Source organism: Antedon mediterranea, chromosome 8 (genome assembly GCF_964355755.1).
Source record: "Antedon mediterranea chromosome 8, ecAntMedi1.1, whole genome shotgun sequence".
Classification (NCBI taxonomy): Eukaryota; Metazoa; Echinodermata; class Crinoidea; order Comatulida; family Antedonidae; genus Antedon; species Antedon mediterranea.
In genome coordinates, this window is record NC_092677.1 from 18,969,192 (window position 1) to 18,987,798 (window position 18,607).

General features: G+C 35.5%; 1 protein-coding gene across 1 annotated transcript; it reads left to right on the forward strand.

The window, feature by feature from the left end:
- The first annotated feature begins 674 nt into the window (after positions 1–674).
- On the forward strand, positions 675–13,194 carry LOC140057049 (adenosylhomocysteinase A-like). The gene is made up of 8 exons (XM_072102594.1): positions 675–828; positions 4,615–4,805; positions 7,069–7,297; positions 8,236–8,348; positions 8,653–8,860; positions 9,769–9,974; positions 11,708–11,902; positions 12,705–13,194. The coding sequence occupies exons 1-8, from the start codon at positions 807–809 to the stop codon at positions 12,834–12,836; spliced, it is 1,296 nt and encodes a 431-aa protein (XP_071958695.1). The 5' UTR covers positions 675–806; the 3' UTR covers positions 12,837–13,194.
- The last annotated feature ends 5,413 nt before the right edge of the window (positions 13,195–18,607 follow it).

The following is an 18,607-nucleotide window of genomic DNA, read 5'->3' on the forward strand; positions in this document are numbered from 1 at the left end:
TGATGGCTCTGATCTGGCGTATCTATTAATATTATTTATCCATCATTTTGTTTTGGGGTTTTTTTTGTGTTAAACTTTATTAATATGTATAATCACAAAACCTTTCTGCAGTTAGATAAAATTCAACATTTTTTTAAAATATTTTACCTTGGCTCACCGTCGGGGCACATGGACGCTTTATTGGTGCATAGTTCGTTGTTTGGGAATAGTGGGGAATTCCCGTTTCCGAGGATTTAATCACCTACGAGTTGGTTCTACGGCAATAGTTTTCTGTAGTTTCTGCCGAGGGCTTTTAAAATTCAGCTTTACTTGTACGATGTACCGGATATAATAGGCGCAACACAGGCGTATAGCAGTGCATATTGCGTAGGGATCCCGGTAGGGTTATCTGATCAAGATTGCAGAAAGTCACCATCTTGTTGGTTCCCTCTCTCTAAGGAGAATCACTTTTTGAACTGCGATAATATTGTAGTTTGCCATCCAGCCGTCGGCTATTGTAAATATCATTGGTTAAAATATGTAATAACTCGATTTGAAAGAGTTGACCTTTTCCAGATGTTTTTGTAAAGTAATCGTTGATTGGCGGGAAGGCCATTATGTAACAAATTATGTCCAATTGATTATGGCGTTTATTTTATGGGCGGTCCGTGATATAACAACCAGAGAGGGAGACCTAGATGAAGACGCGGCGACCGGGGGATCGGCTTAAAAGCACACGTGTTGGATCCTTTCTCATCAGCCGACTCGAAGGTGCAGCACTGCAAACCAGTTCTCTCTCCAAAATTTACATCTAAAGATCAGAAAATATGAAGGAGGCATATAAAGTTGGTTAGTGCATATTTATTATTAGTTTCCTAGTTTTGTTGGTACTGTTTTAGAAAGGTTTAGGCCTATTTATTATGTATTGCAAATGCGGCAAAATTATTTTTTGAATAGCCTAGGGCCAGGCCCTACTACTACTAGCCTACACTCTACTAGGCCTAGTTAGGCCTAGCCTATCTACATGGGCCTGACCGTAGGCCTATATATGCTAGTACTAGGCCTAGCCTAGCCTAGTTAGTAGGACTAGACCTAAAATGGTTAACCACCTAAAAAGTAACCAATAAATGAACTAGGCTAGGCCTAGCACCTAAACTTGTTACTTGTACTTTTTGTGTATAATGTCAATGATACTGATACTTTAGTACTAAATAGGCCTAGCCTAGGCCTAGTAGTAATTAATGCACAACCACAACCCTGTCTTTGGTTATTTCTGAACTTAATACAAAATTACATCCGATTAGTCGCTAGGCCTACATGAAAATGCTGATTGCATGTAAAACGCGTAAATTACATCAAATCAGTTAAAGCATGTGAAATTCGTTAACATGCATGAAATTACTTTCGCCAATTGTGGAAGGTGTTTTCTGAGGGATTTAAAATGTGTCAAATTAATTTGGTTAAAAACGCGTCAAATCCATGAAAACGTGTCAAATTCATTAACGAAAAAATATACATGAAAAATTGCTAATCAAACTGTTGTGTTGACTTTTAGCTACACAATTTATAATTTGATTAGCCATATGACTATGCAAATACTCCCTGATCTATTCAATTTTTTATACTAAAATATATTTTTGACTGTTTCCCCCGAATGCTTGCACATAGTTTAGTGTGGCATCTGTGTGTGTTGCTTGATTTCACTTTAGTTCACGCTGCACCATAGGCAACACTACTTTTCATTTCCTTCGATCTTTCCTACACAGTCTCATTTAATTTCCTAACTGTATAATAAAAAGTAATATAAATCGGAAACAAATTAAAATAGTCGGGCAGATTTTCAAGCCAAACATACAGTAATACTAATAGGTTGATTGGGCGACATCTCTGCAACATTTACTTAGCATAGAAAAAAGTGTAATTAATATTTTGTAAATTCTTGGCAACAGCCCAATGAAGTTTTGCACTGATTGGTGTAGGTAGGTATCCGATCACTGGCATAGAAGCCATAATTATTTACAATGAATCGGCAAAATAATATGCACTGCTGAACATATTGTGATCGCTTACGTCTGTTCAATGTACCTGTACCTTTTTAAACACTTTTGTTTCAAAATAGATTTATTCTGTAAATTCAAATATGTTTGTATCACAGAAAATGAAGAAAAGGTCTTAAAAAAATGTTCTTAAATATTATTTTTTGTTGTGGGATTTAGGTTAGGATGGGAATTTAGGGTGTGGTAAGATTTTCAAGCACTAGGCCATATGAATGCGGTGTGGTGCCAGTATTATTTAAAGCTGGAGAAAGCAAACCTATTTTAATTAAAGCTGAGACATCAGCAAGGCATAGTCATGCATTGTAGTAGTCATAGTATTGAATGAATGAATATAATCTGGTTGGATCTAGTTCTGTATGCTGATAAATGCCACATGTTGATTTTTTTTTATTCAATTGAATGCATGACTTACTTATGCACTTGTCAATTGTATGACGCACTATACGACCCCCGGGAGTGGTGCGTCATGGGTGCGTCATTTACAAATAATTAATGACACGGGTGCGTCAAAGAACCCAAATGGTGCGTCGCCTCAATGTTCAATGGTGCGTCAATGTCCGTCACTTTACCACCGACCCGCGCCACCCAAAAAGCCTGAAAACAAGGCCTTGACGATCGCGGAGGGGCGGCCAGGTTGTACATTGTCACGCTTGAGAGCGTCATCACTCGCGCCCTCTATCGGCCAAACTGGAAAATGACATAATATTTGTATTATAAATAGCCGTTCCAATCTTTGTGTGATTGTGTGATCGCGCGAGAACGTTCCTAGCCGGCCTGATTAACATCGATCGACGACCCTGGCGCGCCTCCATATAGCACCAGACACGCGTATTAGTTTGAGATTTTTGATATAGCAAAAGTGAAGGTACGTCAAAAAGACAGTCATGGTGCGTCATAATTCACTAAAAGGTCCGTCAATAATTTAAAAATAGGTGCGTCATTGTCTAGTAAAGGTAAGTCACTTTTTTGACGCAGGGGTGCGTCATGGTATACAAAGGTATGACTCACATCGGACAAATGACGCACCTCTCCCGGGGGTCGTATAGTGCGTCATACAATTGACAAGTGCATTATCACTTACTGATTGAATTTGGAAATTTCAAGTCTCGCCCATTTGAAGCCTGAAATATCAGTATTTGTTATTTCAACCAATTATGTAAACTGTACACCGAAATTTAAACATTTTATCATTTAACAAAAATGTAATTAATATATTAAAATATAATTTTGTTTCAAGATTTTCTATAATAAGAGAACATTCCATAAAATGGGAAATCCCCTAATTTCTTGAAATTTACAATGCATGCATGGTGCCTTGGTTGTTATTATTGGTTACCTACAATTATTTTAAGTGAATTTAATTACACATTATTTAAAAGTATACTTTAAATGATCATTCAATAAAGAAACCATTGTCACTAACAAAACCTGGATGTGGTGCTGTACCCTGCAAGTGTTTTTCAGAAGTAAATTATATAGTATTTGAATTAATTGTATTTTGTATCTACTCAATGGCCCTTTTTTCGCGCCACAAAGATAGTTATATTCTCAGATGAAGCATTAAGAAGCAGTACTACACGTGAAGCTATAGTACTACAGCTTGACAGAATGAGAATGTGTAAACTTGACTAATTTATACATGTATTTAAAAAAAAAATTATTTACTTGTTTAAATTATTTTACCGGAAGCCATTTGTCTGCCAGACGAATGTTTTCCAGTTTAATTTATAACCCTTGACCTGATTTGGCTCATAAATATGCATATTTTATGAATATGTGCTGATAGAGATAGCAGGAGATAACAGAGATAGCATGCATGAGTCGAGTAGTGATGCAAGACAAAGTTCTGTGTGTGTAGGCTCTAGGTGTATACTTCCAACTATATAGAAAGTAGCTAATTTATTTTTTTACGTTTCTTACTATTATGGATATGAATGATGATCCTACTGTAATACTGCTGCTGTAATTACGGTCACAATCAACACATTGATAATTAAGACAAATTGTAACAAAAACAATACAGGAATTCAATAAGATATACTGATATATTTTAATTAACTTATTTTGCACTGTAATATTTACAGTGAAATAATTATGAAGTATGTAAATTTGAAGAATTTATCTGTAGTACTGTAGAATTATTTTTTATTTACTGAATGTTAATTGTTAATATTTACAAAATATCTGTACAAATATTATTGCTTTATAATAACACAAATCAACATTTTACAAGCTGGACAAGAACATATTGGCTGAATGCAGCACGATGTCACAAATAGTTTCTCGCAATATCCAATCATATTCCAATACCGAGTCTACCATAAGTCATACGATCAGGGGGAACCCCTTGTCGCGTCATTGCCTGTTTGTTTTGTGATCAGATCTTGGCTGTGTGCGTTACTGTTATGATCATTAACATATCATGCATATGTATGAGTTAGCTCTACCGGCCTAATTTTTTAGCTGACGAATCAGGGCTATAGCTAATGTTCATACAATACCGCTGTTTACTAGAAAAGCCTACAAACTAAGCCTAGGGAAAGTTTCTTTAATATAATTTTCTTTAAATTTTCAACAGCTGATTTATCCCTGGCCGATTGGGGTCGCAAGGAGATGACCCTGGCAGAGAAGGAAATGCCTGGTCTGATGGAGATGAGAACAAGACACGGCCCTTCCAAGCCATTGAAGGGGGCGCGCATAGCTGGTTGCCTGCACATGACCATCCAAACAGCAGTGCTCATTGAGACCCTAACAGAACTTGGAGCTGAGGTAGTATTTAATTTATTATGTGTCATTAGATTGAGTGAACATGCACACGGCGGTCCCGTCCGTATGGGTCGATTGTTTGTTGATGCATCTGCACGCACGCACCCATTACTTAAACCCGAGCTTGATTTATCTTTTTTATGTTGCTAGCCCACTATGTTAGCTCACTGTAGATTTTAATATCCCATAAATTATTTTACTAGCCCACTTATATTGATAGCAGGGCTACCAACCATTGTAGGATACAAGCATTTTGTACAATAAAAGTACACTAAACTTCATCTTCCTCAGCCCAAACTTAGGTTGCTCCAACACAACGTCCGCTATAGCGGTGTTAAATTATAACCTTCCTCCTGAAATCATTGCTACCCCCTCCAGGAAAATTTTCTCTCATAAAGCCAAACAATTTATTTTGTCAAAATATGATTTATAAAATGTTGTTTATACCATCCTCAGCTTTTATATCACATGATCGTTTGTTAATCTTTTTTCTTGTCCTGTCCTTTTATAATTTAGGGCTTGCTCGTCACAAGGTCTTTTGATTACTAGTTTTCTGTTTTTCATCTGGCGTTACTTTTTGAGTTTTGCCCTCTTCCTTCATTTTACAATTTATATTGGATATTTGTTGTTATTTTACTGCGGAAGAAAATAAATGTTAATTTGAATTGAGTTGACTAATCTTAAAGATGTATTGTCCCCCTGAAAAATTAATTCTTACATAAAAATAGTCAAATTGGCTGCCAGCCAATGGGTTTTTGGTTGAATTTAACCATTTATTTTGTAATTGTCTAAGTGAAAACATTAATTTTTTCCAATTTTTTTTCTACACAAATGATTAACTTTATTAAAGCTACAAAATAATCTATTCAAAGTCTGATTTTATTAATCTTTATTTTTCATGTTTTGGGGGGACAATAAAAATGCTTGAGAATTGATACACATGTATTGTGATGTTGGGTCATTCCATGCCAAATCAACAAATCTGAACAAAATTTGGGCAGGTCACCTCTTAGATTTTACTGATTTTTTTTCCTAAGGTACCTCTATCTATATAATGAACACATGCAAAAAATTAGCCCTCAATTCCAAGTATATATATTAAACTCCGCGATTTTGGAACGAAAAATGGGGCGAGACGACCAAATTTAAAACGGCCATATTTCCGAAACCGCTTGGAACTGAGGGCTAATTTTTTGCATGTGTTCATTATATAGATAGAGGTACCTTAGGAAAAAAAATCAGCAAAATCTAAGAGATTCCCTGCCAACTGATTTGTTGATTTGGCATGGAATGACCCTGTTTGATTACATTGCCGAACATTTCAGCTTGAAGTATCATTTTATCGTTAACTGTAATGTCTTTTTTCCTACACGAATATTAGATAAAAAATGGTACCAGTTTGATAGGGTGGTATCACTATCATATGTAACGCTGCACAAATATTTACAATATTTATTTTGTTGTTTAATTTAAGCTCCATTTTCGCCAACTTGTCTTGTACCAGGTGTCTCTTTGTTATTTCGATATGATGAAGTAACTGTGGTGGGTGTAGACTGCACAGATGTTACACGACACCACTATATATAGCCTATTAGTTTATTTTTAATTATTGCATGTCATACGCTGCACAAACAGCAGCTAACGGTCGGCTATTTACCACAATTGGCTATCTTTCGGAGGGGTTTCACATTATTTTTTACCCTTAATAAACCTTCCCTGGTGCAGTGCGCGAGTCGAGTAAACAAAACATCATACTGGAAATGGTAGTCTATCTAACACTGTAACAGGCACTGCTGACTCTACAGGGCGGGCTGTGTGTTATATCTGGATGGTAATTTCTCCTGATAATTTTAGGAATCACTGTGTATGTATGATTGAAACAAATCTGAACAATTGTTTTGATTGGCTAAAATACAACATATTTTTTTCTTACAGTGATTTAGCCCTAGGCCATCTAAATACCTTACGGTAGGGTTAACTATGTTTTGACACTTAAAGGGATAAATTTCCAAAATTGTTTTTACCATTACAATTTACATTTCAATTTTTTATTCAAATGGCTAAAAAACCGATTTATTTTTAAGGCTAAATAAAAAAAGTGAACTTTAGCCATTTTGGCAAATAAACTGAATTGGCTAAAAAAAAATCAATAAAAAAACAAAATTAAATTGTAGTACTAGCCCAGGCAATAGTTTTGAGTGTTAGTGCTAAATATGCGAGTCCTTTACATTGCTAAATTGTTATGGGGATTTTTTATCTTTAACAGGTCCAATGGTCTAGCTGTAATGTATTCTCCACCCAGGACCATGCCGCTGCCGCCATCGCTAAGACCGGTGTCCCAGTGTACGCGTGGAAAGGAGAGACAGACGAAGAGTATATCTGGTGTATTGAACAAACATTGGTGTTCGCAGATGGCAAACCATTGAACATGATCTTGGATGATGGTGGTGACCTTACAAATATTGTTCATGACAAGTATCCACAGTATATTTCAGGTAAAATGATGTTGCTTTAAGGCCCAAACAACTGCTTAGCCAGCAGGCCGAAGATGATCGATTTTAAAAAGGCAACCTTTTCCATAACGGCGAGTTTAAAACTAAAAGGCATTTTTCAATGATAATACACACGATGTTTCACTGTTAAACTAGCTATACCAATACTAAGCGACTAAAAACTGCTTTTTATTGCATTAGTCGCTGTACAGTGTCAGTGTAATGTAACATGATACCAGAATATTCATTACGTTTAGATTTGTTGGTTCAATCATTGGTGGCACATTGTTTTGCTATTCATTGTTGAATCATGTCATCTCTCGTTCAGCAAACATATTTAAAGGGCCATTTGACGCCTTGAGAAATAAAAAAAGAAAACGGTTTTAGCAAAAAATCCTATATTTTAAAGCAAGCAGCAGGTTACAACACACAGTGAAGTGTGATGAATGTGCTGGATTGAGATTGTATTGTATGATTATCCTCAAATTGAGGTATGGTTGGTCCTCAAATTGAGGTGTGGTTGGGCTGGTGGACTCTCTTATAGTTGGTCACTGAAACAGCTGGGGTGTACAGGCTTCGGCTTAGTCAAGGGAACCATATTTTAGGCGGAGAAATAACAAGTTTGCGAAAACGCTGCTTGAAATCATATGAAGAATCTATTCAAATATTAAGTAATAAGGCCACAAGCAACCTTTAGATCAGTCATTAGTTGGAAGGCAAAGCCTCAATTCAGTTGGAGACATAATTAAGACATTAGTTTTATTTGGGCAAATCAATAGAATGTGCAAATTACTTGAAATAAATAGCTTAGCTAATTTTGTTTATATTTTCAATTTTATTGTTGATTGTCCAACCATACTTTTGGGTTTTAGGGAATGTGCTACTTTGTACATGATTGTTACATAAATACATTTTGGCTAAAATGTACATTTATTCTACAGGAATCAATGGTCTATCAGAAGAAACCACTACTGGTGTGCACAACTTGTACAAGAGGATGAAAGAAGGAACTCTTAAGCTACCGTCGATGAATGTCAATGACTCTGTCACCAAGGTCATTTTTCAGATACAATTCTCTTTACTGGAAAAATATGGAAACATTATGATACTGTAATATATGGAAGTCGGGGTTAAGGGTCACACCATTCTCAGTTTGAACTCCTGAAATTCATTCAAAGACTATCCAACCAGTGAATTTACAGATGCATTTTTGTTAGGTTTTTGTTATCACCCATACCAGCTCCACTTTTTCAAGTGTTAACTTACAAAATAAGTTAAGCTCTGTACATATTGAATTTTTCAAATAATATACTGTAATACAATAGTTTCAATGGTATTCCGTCACATTTGTTTTGTAGAGCAAGTTTGACAATTTGTATGGTTGCCGTGAGTCGCTTTGTGATGGCATCAAGCGTGCCACTGACATCATGTTGGCTGGTAAACTATGCTGTGTTGCTGGATACGGTGATGTTGGCAAAGGTAGTGCCCAGTCTCTAAGAGGATTTGGAGCCAGAGTTCTCATCACTGAAATTGATCCAATTAATGCATTGCAAGCTGCCATGGAAGGTACGGTATAAAGTACATCTCAAAATATTACATTTCAGCTTTTCATAACATCAATTTAAACAAATTCAGCGAAATACCATGCTTGTGCAGTACCATGACAGTTCAAGTAACTGTTTGATTGATGGTATCCATCCATAAGGACCACGTCATTGTAGTATTATCAAGGGCACTCTGAATGATTCCACACTATGGTTTAGATGATAGGCCAATTGTCTAGAAGCAAACAAACTATGGTTGTTAAGATATGATAAAAGCTGATTAGATGCCACACTTTCGATGACCTTTCCAATGACTGGAAGATCAGAAGTGGTTCGACAATTAGAAAAAGATCTTCAGGTTTTTCAACAGGAGTGTAATACATGACACATGCTTCAGGAATGATGGAAATAAACCTGAACTCAATGAAGTATTGCTAATTTTATGACCAATTTAATACAAAGTACGTCAAATGTTCAATCAATCGTAAAAAGATACTGCCTGACCAGTATCCACATGCTTGTTGTATGTTGACTGGCTGTGATTACTACATTATTTATTGTTGGTACTCTAGTACCATATGAAAAGAATTGCAGTTATTTTTATGCAATATCGCAATTGATTGCAGCATTCAATTGTTGTTTCCAATTTGTAACATGTTTATAACAATGATGCACACCCTGCAATCTGATAATTAGCTTGTAGGATCGCGATCAAAATATAATGTCTACAATCTTCCTATGCATAGACTTATGAAGGGTTACTCATGGTAACAAAGCAATAATTCATACCTGTACTGTATACCTATATTTCGTAATTTTCCTTCAGGCCATAAGGGCAGTCAATTGAATATTGTGGTGGAAATAAGGGATTTTATGGTTTTAATATATAAAATGTTGCATGTATAACTAAAAGGAAATGCTTTGTGTTAGGCTATGAGGTAACAACAATGGAAGATGCTGCCTCAAGAGCAAGTGTGTTTGTCACCACCACCGGCTGCAAGGATGTCATAACCAAGAAGCATTTTGAGAGCATGAAGGATGATTCTATCGTATGCAACATTGGACACTTTGACATCGAACTTGATGTTGATTGGTTGGAAAAGAACTGTACAGAGAAGATTACCATTAAGCCACAGGTATATTGAATGTTATGTAACGCCTAAATAAATTCCTGTGATTTGATTGTGGGTCATATGGCGTGCAATAGCTTGCACTATTCAATTTAAAAATGTCTGGCATTTAGAATGGCAAGGAAGACTTTCCAGTTATATATGGACTGTGTGGTAGGAGAGGTAAACCCCTAGGTTTGTTTTTGTAAGTTATCTATTCTAGAGTTCAAGATGAATCCTACCATACCAGCTGCTTGGTTCCGATGAACCCCAGATGTGCATTATATTTATGAAATTGCTGGTTTTGAGTGAAAGCAGTTACATCCTAGGGATAGTGCTTAGTTTACAATCATTCGTAGAGCCGTGTTGGGAATAATAACCATTATTGCAAACATTTCAACTTGGCATAATGTCATAAATTTTAGAAGCCCTCTCCTGACACATCAATGTTTCGCACGAAAACATTAGCATAAAGTATAGGTTATTTTATAGCCGTTTAATAAACTTTAGTGGGCGAAATAAGCATATATGGAAAGATCAGTTCCTTATAAGTATAAGATGTCGAAGGTGACCTAATTTTCTGAATAATTTGTTGCCAGTGATGGTTTCTTTCCAATGTTTGTGTTCAGCCGTCGAAGTTTTTTAACAGGTCTTTGTTTACAAATTATGGGAGGAACAAGGAATTGACGTGTTGATTTATTCAACATGAATGGGCATGTGTTTCTAAAACGGTTTTATTTGGGTAATGAAAACACAGTTCTAGTAACTTTAATGCAAAAATAGCTATTTAGAATAGGAATTTAGAGAGGTATCGCTGGTACCATTCTTGATGTTTGCTTTTTTTCTTTTTCGGATGGGATGTAAAGCCGTTGGTCCCGTATACTTAACAGTGCACGTTATTCGAAAAGAGTAGGGGATCGTCTCCCGGTGTGCTGATCTGGTAGGCGCTGCACTGCTGGCTGCCGTGGGTCCGTAGAGGGCCTAATCCGAATCTCTTCAGTTTCTAGTTAAGCTTGAGGACTAAGATAATTACCTTTACCTTTTATTTTCTGTGTTCTTCCTCTGTGGTATCGGAATATATGAAATCAAACTTCAAGAAAATGCACCTATAGCAGGCTAGGTCTATTGTTAATGTTGTAATAACAATCACTTGTGTTAAATGTATTAATCCTATTTAACTCTATTTCAAGTGTGTCCCTACCTATATATTTCTTTTTTAAATAAAATGAAAACTAAGCCAATTTTAAGCTAATATCCACAATGATGATGGACATCCAGCTCCAAATTTACAATACAAGTCTTTGTTGTCTTCAATTTGGGTGTTCATGGTGTACTGCAAGGCACTAAGCTTAAACCTTTGGCCATTCAATTTTTACATAATGATCTTAATCAATTGACCTTCAACTATTGTAATAATAATCCAATCTTTTAAAATCCTATTAAACAGCCTAAAGGCCAATTTACTCAAACGAGCGCGTCCTGTTTCAGCTGTGAAAAAGTATGTGAATAAATTACCCCACAATTTCTTGACAGCAGAAACAGGAAAAATTTACAATAACCGGTTAATTACACTATATCGTTTAAATTCACTGTTATTCACAGATTTAAACAGTTGGAAGTACAGTGTGCAGTCGATTTAAAATGATATCAATGCTATGCAGCAGAAACCTTTTATACAAGTGTAATAACCAATAACTCGCATGTCAAAAACGACCATCCAATATTCAGTAATTAGATTTAAACATGTAATTTACATATAGGTTGATCGCTACAAGCTGGCAAATGGACGCCACATCCTTCTCTTGGCTTCTGGACGACTGGTCAATCTTGGCTGTGCTACTGGACATCCTAGCTTTGTCATGTCCGCTTCATTCACTAACCAAGTGCTGGCTCAAATTGAGATGTGGACCAACCCTGACAACTATAAAATTGGTGTACATGTCCTACCAAAGAAGGTAAGGGGCAACTGTTTGCCACGCGTTTTCAGATTGTTATAAAAATATTCTAAATTTATAACCACATCTTTATTTATTGATTTTTTTTTCTTTCCTTAAAGATGTATTGTCCCTTGAAACACAAAAAATGAAGGTCAAAATATACTAAATTTAAATTGGCCATATCAAAGTAATATTAAAATTATTCACTATATAAGTCGAAAATTCGAGCGAAAAAGTTTACGTAATTAACAGGTAAATTAATTTTATTACATTTTGTCTGGAAAATCGTCATGAGTGAAAGTAAACAAAGATGTCGAACCACGAGTATGCATTATGCATGATGAGGTTGAGAAGGTGTTTTCAAACAGATCGCGAGGAAGTTTTATGATCATGCATACAGAGTAGCCAATTAAGCGCGTTGCATTATGAGATACGTTTTGATCAAAAACTTTGACTGGAAGTCAAAGTTATTTTTTGAACAAAAAACGTCTGTATTTCAGTTAAACAATTTTTTTTTTTGACAAATTTTTTGTTAAAGTTAATAACTATTTTGATACTTCAAAATGACTCACTTTTTTCGAAATCTTTTTTTTTTTTTTTTTTTAGAATTAGTCAAAGTGACAATACATCTTTAACTTACTCACTTAATACTTAATTAAATCTACAAATCTTTTTATCAGACATCAATTGCATTCATAAAATTTTGAATTCGTAAAATTTGGATTTGTAGTTGTTGAATCTTGTAAATGGATGCAATGTCAATCCTAGTACTTTCCTCTTTCTTCCATGTCTTAGTAGTTATTACAATTTTTAATTTCAGTTGGATGAGGAAGTTGCTCGCCTCCACCTTGATCACCTTGATGTAAAGTTGACCAAATTGTCGGAGTCACAGAGCAAGTATCTTGATATACCAGTGAAAGGACCATACAAATCTGACATGTACCGTTACTAAGCAATGCTATAAACGAAGCACAAGTCCTGAAATGTCTGTAATTGTTCATGTTTTATTAACCTTATATGTAGCAAACATGAACATTAAAATTAGTTACGCCAATCAACAGTTTGTTTTCAATCTGTTTAAAGATTAAAACAATTTGATTTCAATAATAATTGTATTGTCAATAACATGGTTTCAAATAATTGGTTGTAAACAAAATTAATTTGTTAAAAATATCATTTAAGTAAAAATTAAACTGTAGTGGTAGAGGGTCTTTAATTGTTTTTATACACAATTTTGGGAAATTATATCTTTAGGTACTTCTGCTTTTTTGTACACTTCTGGGTAATAAAATATATACCAGCTGAATTTACTTTATGTCTATATCTTTTGTATAAATTGTATACCAGCATGCAATGTACCTGTCTACTCTATTTTGCTATAATAATAATAATAGTTCATTCTTATATAGCGTATATCTCTCAATGCACTGAACATTATTAACCCAGTCATTTTTTTTGGATCAAAAGCATATGGAAACATACTCCCATAATGCAGCTAGTAATCTGTGCAAAGTTGTGCCTTGATCTAACCGGGTACCCATTTATACACCTGGGTGAAGAGAGGAAAACGTAAGTAAAGTATATCTTGCCTATTAGGACACAAGCAATGCGCAAGAGTTGGATTCGAACCTCGATCTCGCGATCAGTAGACGAACGTCCAACACACTGCGCCACACGCCCTCAATAATAGTCCTCACTGCCAGTGTTCTTGTGTGGTACAAGAGAATTAATGCCTAATAATCTGCTTGGTTGCTATTACAATTATTATTCTGTACAAGTGCACCCTTTTACTACACATACACCTACTGATGGTGCTGCTGCTGCACACCTTCTACACAACATTGTACAAGTGCACCCTTTTACTACACATACACCTACTGATGGTGCTGCTGCTGCTGCTGCACACCTTCTACACAACATTGTACAAGTGCACCCTTTTACTACACATACACCTACTGATGGTGCTGCTGCTGCACACCTTCTACACAATATTGTACAAGTGCACCCTTTTACTACACATACACCTACTGATGATGATGGTGCTGCACACCTTCTACACAACATTGTACAAGTGCACCCTTTTACTACACATACACCTACTGATGCTGCTGCTGCTGCTGCACACCTTCTACACAATATTGTACAAGTGCACCCTTTTACTACACATACACCTACTGATGATGATGGTGCTGCACACCTTCTACACAACATTGTACAAGTGCACCCTTTTACTACACATACACCTACTGATGATGATGGTGCTGCTGCACACCTTCTACACAACATTGTACAAGTGCACCCTTTTACTACACATACACCTACTGATGATGATGGTGCTGCTGCACACCTTCTACACAACATTGTACAAGTGCACCCTTTTACTACACATACACCTACTGATGATGATGGTGCTGCTGCTGCTGCACACCTTCTACACAACATTGTCCAAGTGCACCCTTTTACTACACATACACCTACTGATGATGATGGTGCTGCTGCTGCTGCTCACCTTCTACACAACATTGTACAAGTGCACCCTTTTACTACACATACACCTACTGATGATGATGGTGCTGCTGCTGCACACCTTCTACACAACATTGTACAAGTGCACCCTTTTACTACACATACACCTACTGATGATGGTGCTGCTGCTGCACACCTTCTACACAACATTTTCCACCATACAGTTTTGACACAGACCGACAGTTGCATTCTGGGTAATAATGACTTATAACCAAGACCAGGGACAGGTTGCTATAAAATAATCTTAACTGATTATCAGATAAACAGTCTTTACTAATATGCTATAAAACAGTAAGCTAAGGCTGCGAACAGTAACAAATTGAGGGCTCACTTTACACATAGAATACCAAATAAGGCGATATTCGTCACGCTTGCTCAGTCCTCAATCATAAAATAGTACGTATATTTCTGCGCAAAATCTATTTTCAATATAACATCATCGTTATTATGTGATCTATCACGGAAAACTTATTCAATGCGTGTTGTATTTCATGATCATGATACCAAGGCTTAATAATATCCATAAAAACAGAGTTTTCGAGTGTAGACTTGAAGGTTAGACCGCGGTATAGCAATGGTGATTGTTATGGCATGACTAAGACCGTTCACCTCTCGCATTACATAATTACACGGTGTGTTCTGAAAAAGTTGACACAAAAATTATAATCTACAGAAAACATTTTCAGTTGGAATATAAGTTGTATCTGAAGTTTGTAACTATTATAAAGAGTATTTTTAACTATTACGAGTGTATAAAATAAATAAATTTAATTCATCCATACATTGAAGTCATAGTTCAATCAATCGCACCGTTTTCAAACACCACCATTTTTCACCATCACAGCACCATAACAAATAGCTGAATTGTGGTTGGCTTAAAGTTAGAATTAAGATTTGATTACGGTAAGGCTACTATGGAAAGCCAAACCCGCCAAAAATACATACTGTAATACATATACACCAATCAATAATTATTCATTCGTACAAAAATCAAAACATCCATTCTTATCTCATGCAGTTCAATGAAAATCATTCACTTCACTGTATCCTACACCATCCACTACAGTGTGTGACCATCTACCACTAGCCCAAACGACTACGCCAAACCATTTATTTATTTATTTATTCATTTATTTTATTTATTCATTTCCCAACCAACAGTGAGCTCATGGTTCACCACTTACAGGAGGGAACATAAATAACATAAATCTAATCATAATAGTCTTTATTTACAGACACGTATCGCTCGACACATTATGTCTTTTCTTTTGTTTAATGTCGGGCGACAATTACAACTGAATTGAAAAAACAGGAAATTTCAGGAGGCGCCAAAGTTATAACAATGGCGCCCATTACTTGGGTAATAATGTTCAGTTAGAGGTTCCACAACATTAGGCGCTATATAAATCCAGGATATTATTATTAATACTATATATACTGTCGTCTGTGACTTTTTTTTACTCCTTTTCTTTTCCTTTCGTTTTTTTTTTTTTTTTACAAATATGATATAATGAGGGAGGGGCGCCGGCTGGGTCCTGTCGACGTCCCTGGAAAAGCACTCTTTTCCGCCATGTGCAAACACTGACCAGCGCGTAGTGGTGCCCAGTTGCGACGAGGCCTATCGGGGAAAACGTCACCTTTTAATAGGCTAGTACCTCAGTTCATATTTAAAATATAAATTGTTAATACATTTATAATAATTAACGTGAGTGCCATTTACGCCGACCATCTAGAGGTGTCATATTTTTTCAAATTGTTCACATACAACTCAGCCCCCCAAACATGGTGGGGTGGGGCTTAGTTGGTGTAATTATTTATTTATGCAGACAAGTTATTTACCAATGTGATTGGCGTCTGTGGTGTTGAAGTTCCGATCGAGGGCTATGTTGAAATTATTTTGTAAGTACTAAGCTATAACTTGTATATGCTGTGGGGAAACCACTACGTTAAACTAAAAAAAAAATCGCTTTTCCACAAGCATTGGATTGACAGTGGCATTGTCAGTATTAAAGACATTGTTAATAAGAACACTTTTTTCTATAACAAAAAAAAAACTGAACACATATGCTAATTTTAACACGAGGTATGATCGAACAATTGGTAATCTGAATACAAAAGTAATACGCATTGCCACAGCACAGGGCTATTTTGGAATGCGATTACATACAAATTTTACTTTACCTAATGATCTTGGAAAAGGTAGTTGCCCACTGATAATTAGTAATAAAAATTACTGGATACTTGAAGTTAATACTAATTACGACTCTTTCATTTCGGCCGGAACATGGTGTATAGACATTGTTGGGCCCCTTAAAAACTTCAGAAAAAATACTGTTAAAATAAAAGAAAATATAGGAGAGCAATTAATCAAGTAAACTTATAATCGTCTGTAATAAAAATTTAATTAACATAAAATGCAAATTTTACGAACGTGGTAAAATACAATGCAATAGAATCGGTCCGTTACCCACCGAAGCTAAAACAATCTTTGGACTGCTATGGTTTATGGTTGTTGCACAAAACAACCATTATGACACCATATATACCCTTGCTTTATTATTTTATCTACCGTTATATATAAACAAAATAAGTAAAAAAATAACAATAAAAAATGTCTAATAATAATAATACGCTATCAATAGTTTCAATGAACTGTCGAGGTCTAGCAGAAAAATCAAAACGCAAAGATGTGTTACACTATCTAAAGTAAAAAAAATACAATATTATCTGCCTCCAAGATGTACACTTCTCGGCAGAAACTGAGTCACTTGTTAGATTGGAGTGGGGCCTTGATTGTTTTTTTAGTTCATATCGTAGTAATGCAAGGGGAGTCGCAATCTTTTTCAATAATAACTTTCCCTACACTGTTACAAAGCATAAAAAAGATAATGATGGAAATATGTTAGCTTTGGAGGTAAAGGTTGATGATCTAAAATCTACGCTAATCTCAATTTATGGGCCCAACAACGACACCCCCGGTTTTTACGACAAAATGAGGGAAGTTGTTTTAGAATATGAAAACCCACATAATATCGTTTGCGGCGACTGGAACTGTATTTTGGACAAAAAATTAGACTGTAAAAATTATCTAAAACTTAATAATCCAAAGGCAAGAGAAAAGATAATAAATATTTGTAGTGAATTTAATCTTACAGATGTTTGGCGTGTTTACAACCAAGAAGAACAAAAGTTTACCTGGAGACAAATTCAATAAACAAGCCAGGCTTGATTATTTCCTAATCTCATCTGAACTAAACAGCAAAATGCTGGATTGTAATATAAAACCAGGCTACCGAACCGATCACTCACTTGTAGATATTAAAATGACGATGAACCAGATAAAACACGGGCCAGGATACTGGAAATTTGACAATACCTTATTAAAAGATATTCAATACGTGCAACAAGTTAAAGAAACCATAAATAGAGTCCTAAAACAATATATAGTGCAAAACGAAAAAGATAATAAAGATGCTAATAAAGCGCTGTTTAGCATCAGTGATCAACTTCTTTTAGAAATGATATTAATGGAAATTAGAGCAAAAACAATTTCTTACGGGGCTTATAAGAAAAAGATTGAAAATAAAAAAGAAAAAGAATTAGAAAGGGAAATAGAAAAAATAACACTTGATACCAATAAGGGCGACGCCACGTTAAACGATACACTAGAACTTAAGTCCGGCGAACTTATGAGTATCTTAACATGGAAAAGAAAAATTTTGTTGATAAAACTATAAATAAAATAGTAAAGGAAAGCAACAATAGTATTCTGCAAAACACAAATGAAATTCTTGTTGAGTCTAGACACTTTTATAAAAACCTTTATTCCTCAAACCACAATACAGATGATGAAAAAAATATTGTAAAACTTCTTAAAACTATGAATACATTACCAACATTAACAAAAGAACAACAAAATAAAATTGAAGGGCCAATTACTTATAATGAACTTTTAGTGGCTCTTAAGAGGTCACAAAATGGAAAGTCACCTGGTATTGACGGCTTTAGCTATGAGTTTTTTAAGTTCTTTTTTGCGGATTTAGTTTGCTATCTTTTGAGAGCTATTAACGAGTCGTATAACTCAGGTCAACTGTCAACTTCCCAAAAGTCAGGAATAATTACTTTACTCCCTAAGGGGGATAAACCCAGAGAGTATCTAAAAAACTGGAGACCTATTACCCTGTTAAGTGTCACTTA

Excerpts from the sequence above, each read along its gene's own strand:
- LOC140057049 (XM_072102594.1), top strand. The coding sequence starts at position 807 with ATGAAGGAGGCATATAAAGTTG. Across the intron at positions 8,349-8,652 it reads TCAATGACTCTGTCACCAAG|AGCAAGTTTGACAATTTGTA; the intron begins GTCATTTTTCAG and ends TTTGTTTTGTAG. Across the intron at positions 11,903-12,704 it reads TACATGTCCTACCAAAGAAG|TTGGATGAGGAAGTTGCTCG; the intron begins GTAAGGGGCAAC and ends TTTTAATTTCAG.